The 6,303-nt window shown below is 16.8% G+C and overlaps 3 protein-coding genes across 3 annotated transcripts; 2 read left to right on the top strand and 1 right to left on the bottom strand.

The window, feature by feature from the left end:
* Window positions 1-133: 133 nt before the first annotated feature.
* PGSY75_1011500 (putative membrane protein) lies at window positions 134-661 on the top strand (the record flags this gene model as incomplete). The annotated part of the gene is made up of 1 exon (XM_018785881.1): window positions 134-661. The coding sequence occupies one exon, from the start codon at window positions 134-136 to the stop codon at window positions 659-661; it is 528 nt and encodes a 175-aa protein (XP_018641498.1).
* A 1,854-nt stretch (window positions 662-2,515) lies between these two features.
* PGSY75_1011400 (proteasome subunit beta type-5) lies at window positions 2,516-3,334 on the top strand (the record flags this gene model as incomplete). Its single annotated transcript, XM_018785880.1, has 1 exon — window positions 2,516-3,334. One exon carries the CDS (start codon window positions 2,516-2,518, stop codon window positions 3,332-3,334), a length of 819 nt encoding a protein of 272 aa, XP_018641497.1.
* A 750-nt stretch (window positions 3,335-4,084) lies between these two features.
* PGSY75_1011300 (putative membrane protein) lies at window positions 4,085-5,989 on the bottom strand (the record flags this gene model as incomplete). Its single annotated transcript, XM_018785879.1, has 1 exon — window positions 4,085-5,989. One exon carries the CDS (start codon window positions 5,987-5,989, stop codon window positions 4,085-4,087), a length of 1,905 nt encoding a protein of 634 aa, XP_018641496.1.
* Window positions 5,990-6,303: the final 314 nt, after the last annotated feature.

The raw sequence follows: 6,303 nt of genomic DNA, 5'->3' as shown, positions 1-6,303 counted from the left end.
ATATATATATATATATACATATTCATATTTATTTTAAAGATATATTTTTTCCTTTGTTAAAGAAATATATATTTTTATTTATTTATAATTGCGTTATTTTATTTTTTTTTTACATATTGAATAATTTGAAAAAATGGGTTGGTTTGGAAAAATGGAAAAATGTTGCTGCTTTCCTTTAGCAGGAGGATGTCTTGGAGGAGCCATGTTTCATTTCATGATTTGCATTAGCTCAATTTTTTCAACTACAAAAGATTATAAAAATATGACAATAGCTTCAAATGCAATATTAGGATGTTTAATAGTTCTTGGATTAGTACTTAAGAATTTTATTGTGTTATATATTGTTGCATTGTTTGTAGCTTTTCTTTTAGGTATATATATTGTAATTTTTGTATTTCTGATTATTGCCCTATTTGCAGCAAATAATATGCCATTTGAACATAAATTGTTAACAGCACTTACTGTGTTATCTATAGTGCTTATTACAGCTTCGTTTCTTAACATTTATATCTCTACATGTCGAGTTATAAAAGCTGGAGGAACTGGATGGGAATATAAAAGCTATATGGAAATACAAAAGGAAAAAGATAGAGAAAACAAGGAAAAACAAAACCAAAAAAAAAAAGAAGATGAAATGTTAAATAATGATTACAATGCATAGGAGATTATAAATATAAATATATATATATGTGTGTATACATATATATTATTATATAATAGAATAATACAATATATTGTTATACATATATAAGACTGACATACACTTAAATGGATCAATTCAAATTTTATGTTTATTATAATATTAAAATATCAAGAACACAAATTAAGAACATTTTTTCCTCATTTCATAATAATCTTATTATTACAACATTTACATAAGGGTCTGAATATACCTATACTTTCACGTGGTTTTTTTTTTTTTTTTTCTATATATATATAAATATATATATATGTATAATTAGTTTATGAATAGATTTTATTAATAATAATTTTTATGAATTAGAGATCATGATTTGTATTCATATAGCATTTAATAAGAAAAAGTCAAATTAAAAATAATTCATTAAAATATATATATATATATATGTGTATGTATATTTATTCATTTATTTTTATTTTTACTAAATATTGCATAATTGTAATATTAATATTTTAAAAATATTTATAGACATGTAATATTACTAATAATATCAATAAGATAATTAGGTAATATTTATAAATTAATTTTTCTTTCTCTTTTTTTTTTTTTTTTTTTTTTTTTTTTGTTTGTTTAAAATATAACTTTTTATCTTATATATACAACGTAAAATTAAATCGAAAAAAAAAAAAAAAAAGGAATATATAACAACTTATGACTGTGTAAAATGTTCACATGAGAACAGGAACACATAAATATTATAATAATATATGTGTATATTATAAACATATATACTTATATGTGTGCATATATTATATATATACATATTAATATATTTAAAAGTAAATCTGTTTTATTTACTATTTAAATAAAACTTTATTATGATTTGAAATAATAATAATATCAGACTAATATTAACCAAATCATTTTGAAAAAAATAAATAAATAAATAGTATTCGTTATATTATATGTCCTTAATTATTATATATATATATATATATATATATATGAGGGTAAAAAATGTACTTATATATTGAATATATTTGTAATTTCTTGAAATTCTCAAAATATACATTAATATATATACAATTTGTTATATGTTATTTATTTTTATTATTTAAAGAATATTATTATTTATATTATGATAATACCGTATTTTTATATTACCTCATTATTATTAAAAATGTGTGATCTAAAAAAAAAATAATAAAATAATATGAATAAAAATAATATATTTTTTAACATAATAAATATAAAAATATCACAATATATAAAAAATATTATCGCGCCATTTTAATCTAAAAAATATCATAAAAAAAAAGTTTGTATTATAATGCAATGATATATTATATATATATATATATATATATATATATATAATATTTCATAAAAACATATTTTATCAATATGAGAAATATTGTTAGAGTATTTCATGTATATATATATTATATGTATATATAAAAGTATAACAAATATATATATTATATATATACATATATTTTATATATAATATATTTTTAGATATAATATAAAGTTTTTGCATATTTATTTTTTAAAATCTCAAAAGGTTAAAAGAAAAAAAAAAAAAAAAAAAAAAAAAAATCGGAATATTATTATATAATTATAATTATACTATTATTTAATTTGTATTGAATATAAATAATAATAAATTAAATCATAATATAATTTTATTTTATTATTTTTTTTTTTGTTCTTTTTATTTTTTTTATTCAAGATACAAAATATATATATTTTTTTTTTATATTTTGTATTTATATAATTATTTTTGATTTTAATTTTTATAATATCCCAAATAAGTTAATCATTAAAATATATAATATATATTTACAATAAATTTTTATAAAAAAAAAAAAAAAAATGGTAATAGCAAGTGATGAAAGCTTTATGAATGAAATTGACAATTTAATAAATGATGTGGATGATGAAAGAATAGATAATAATGATGAATTAGAGTTTTGTGTAGCTCCAGTGGATGTACCAAGAAACTTTATAAAATATGCACAAACTCAAAATAAGAAATTATTTGATTTTCATAAAGGTACTACAACTTTAGCATTTAAATTTAAAGATGGTATAATAGTTGCAGTAGATTCTCGAGCATCTATGGGATCTTTTATATCTTCACAGAATGTTGAAAAGATTATTGAAATAAATAAAAATATATTAGGAACAATGGCAGGAGGAGCTGCTGATTGCTTATATTGGGAAAAATATTTAGGTAAAATAATAAAGATTTATGAATTAAGAAATAACGAAAAAATATCAGTACGAGCAGCTAGTACTATATTAAGTAATATTTTATATCAATATAAAGGATATGGTTTGTGTTGTGGTATTATTTTGAGTGGTTATGATCATACTGGATTTAATATGTTTTATGTTGATGATTCAGGAAAAAAAGTTGAAGGAAATTTATTCAGTTGTGGTAGTGGTAGTACATATGCTTATTCTATTTTAGATTCAGCTTATGATTATAATTTAAATCTAGACCAAGCTGTTGAATTAGCTAGAAATGCAATTTATCATGCTACTTTTAGAGATGGTGGTTCAGGAGGAAAAGTAAGAGTTTTTTATATTCACAAAAATGGATATGACAAAATAATTGAAGGAGAAGATGTTTTTGATTTACATTACCATTATACTAATCCTGAACAAAAGGATCAATATGTTATGTAAAAGGAAATTTATGTAACCACGTGTATATGATAATATGCAATAAGAAAAATTATTACATATAATTATATATATTATTATTATGTTTACTAACCTTTTTTTTTTTATTTTTTTATAATAGATATTGTTTAAAATGATTCAAATGTATATATGTATATGTGTACATATATATATATATATATATATATATATATATATATATATACAAATAATATACGTTCATTTTATTGCTTCTTTGTTTTTTTTTATTTTTTCATTATTCTGAAGAATATATGTTGACTATATATTTTTTTTTTTTTTTTTTTTTTTTTTTTTTTTTTTTTTTTTTTTTTTTTTTTTTTTTTTTTTTTTTTTTTAATAATTTTTTTAAATTTAAAAAAAAATTTTTTTTTTTTTTTTTTTTTTTTTTTTTTTTTTTTTTTTTTTTTTTTTCATTTTTTGAACAAAGCTATTTAATATAAAAAAAAATATATATAAAAATATTTTCATTTTATAAATGATATTTTTTTAAAATATTTTAGGATAATTAGTTGTGTCTAAGTTGTTTGTGTACGAAGTAGTACAACATATAATACAAAAAATAAGATAGATAAATACATACATACATATATATATATATATATATATATATATGTTATATTATTAATTAGGTGTAAATATGAAAACACGGTATTATAATAGTAGAACAATTATTATAAAAAATAAAATTGAACAAATATATTTCGCTCATATATATATATATATATATATATATTATATGTAATTAATAATTTTAAGCATTACTAGATTTTTTAATAAATAGCTAGTAAGGACTGAAAAAATAGAATAACAAATATAATTTTGATCAGTGGATATAAATATATGGTATGCTATAATATTACATATAATTGTGTATATGTTTAAATAAATGTTTATATAATTATAATTGAATATTTTAAGTATGAAATAGATAACTAATGGATAATTACTAAGTACAAAAAGCATAAAAAGATAATTATATTTAACCATTATAATTTTTATATTATATTTACGTTGTTGATATAATTTGAATAAATATGTAAAGATACATAAGAATAGAAAATAAGTAATATAACTGATAATAACTGTTTTAAATTTCTTAAATGAGAATGTTGAATTACAAATTTTTAAAATATATTTTTCATTATCTAATTCTGAAAATAGAAGTTTTGAATACATACTAATTTGTTTTATTTGAAATGTATCTTGAATTTTATTTTGTTTTTTTGTTATTTCTTCCATTTTTTTATTTAGTGTCGAATTTATATTTTTTAAAAATTCATTACACAAGTCATTAAATGGATATATATTATCAATATAATCATTATAATCATTATAATTATTATTATTATTATTATTATTATTAGATATATTTTTATTGTTGTCATGATTATTTGTTGAAGTGAAATTATTGAATGGAGAGTTTTCATTTTGAAGGTCGTTTTTTTTTTTTTGATTGTTCATATATGTATTTTTTTGACTTTGTATATAATTTTTTTTTTGAATAAATTTATTATAAAAAAAGATATTTTTAATAAACTTTAAAATTAAGTCTATATTTAGATTTTCTTTTTCTTTTGGTTCTAGAACAATTTTATATTCATGTATATTATAATACACAAGAATATTTATTATTTGAAATAAGTCATTATATACTTCAGGATTTTTAAAAGTTATAATATTATTTTTTAGTAAGGTTTTATTCTTTTTAAAATAAAAAATGGAATCATACCTTAATATATATTTTATATTTGATATACATTTATTTATAATATGTAATATATAATAAAATATATATGATTCTGAAAATTTTTTAAAAAAATTAACATGATACCATTTGGTTTTGTCATTAATATGGTCTTGATGTGATGTATAGACATGATGTGCATTCTTGATATAATCTGTATTTATATTATTATTATTATTATTGTTGTTGTTTTTGTTGTTTTTGTTTATGTGATCATTATGTGAGTTACTATTTGTATTAACATTTGTATTGTATTTCTTAATATATTTTTCATTATTATTAATAAAAATATCTATTAATTCTTTATCATAATCTTCTTCTGCTTTAAATTGTCTATTAACTATACATAAATTATAATCACTAAATTTATTATTAACAATGCATGTAAGATATTTATTTTTATGTATATTAACTAGGTTACTCATATTATAATTATTAAATATATTATATAAACCATATAGTTTATGTTTATCATCATATTTATACATGAAAAGTGTATAAGAAGAACAATCATTCTTATATTTATCACTTGGTTGTATATATTCTTCAAAATTATTTTCCATAAAAAAGATATTTGACAAAATACCAGTATTTTTTATATTCTCTCTCTCAAAATTTGGATGCAAATAAGCATTTATTATTAAAAATATAATTATCATTTTTAAAAAAAAATTATTAATAAACTTGTCATGATATTTTATACGATTAAAAACTATATGTCTATATATCTCAGGCTTAAGAAATAAAATATTCAAAAATATTATAAAAGGATTCTTCTCTACATATTCATCACATATCTTATTACATCGATTGCATTCCTTTAATCTAATATTATTTTTATTATATACAGTATATAAACTACTATTGGAACTTCCACATTTTATGCATATCATTTTTTTTTTTCTTTTATTTAGCACAATAAACTCAATATCTAATTTATATCTTACATATCTTTCATATTTTTTGATTTTATTTTTTTTTTCGATTATTTATAAGGCACACAAGAAAAAATAAAATTCAAAAAAATTAAATTCGAATTAAATTATTTAAATAAATATTTTATTTTTTTGTTTAAATTGATAACAGATTACACAAAAAAAAAAAAAAAAAAAAAAAAAAAAAAAAAAAAAAAAAAAAAAAAAAAAAAAAAAAAAAAAAAAATATAAAAAAAAAAAAAAAAATATATAAAAAAATAAAAAATAAAAAA

Source organism: Plasmodium gaboni, chromosome 10 (assembly GCF_001602025.1).
Source record: "Plasmodium gaboni strain SY75 chromosome 10, whole genome shotgun sequence".
NCBI classification, from domain to species: Eukaryota; Apicomplexa; class Aconoidasida; order Haemosporida; family Plasmodiidae; genus Plasmodium; species Plasmodium gaboni.
The sequence above is the reverse complement of the archived record's forward strand: the minus strand, read 5'-3'. Positions and strand labels throughout refer to the sequence as shown.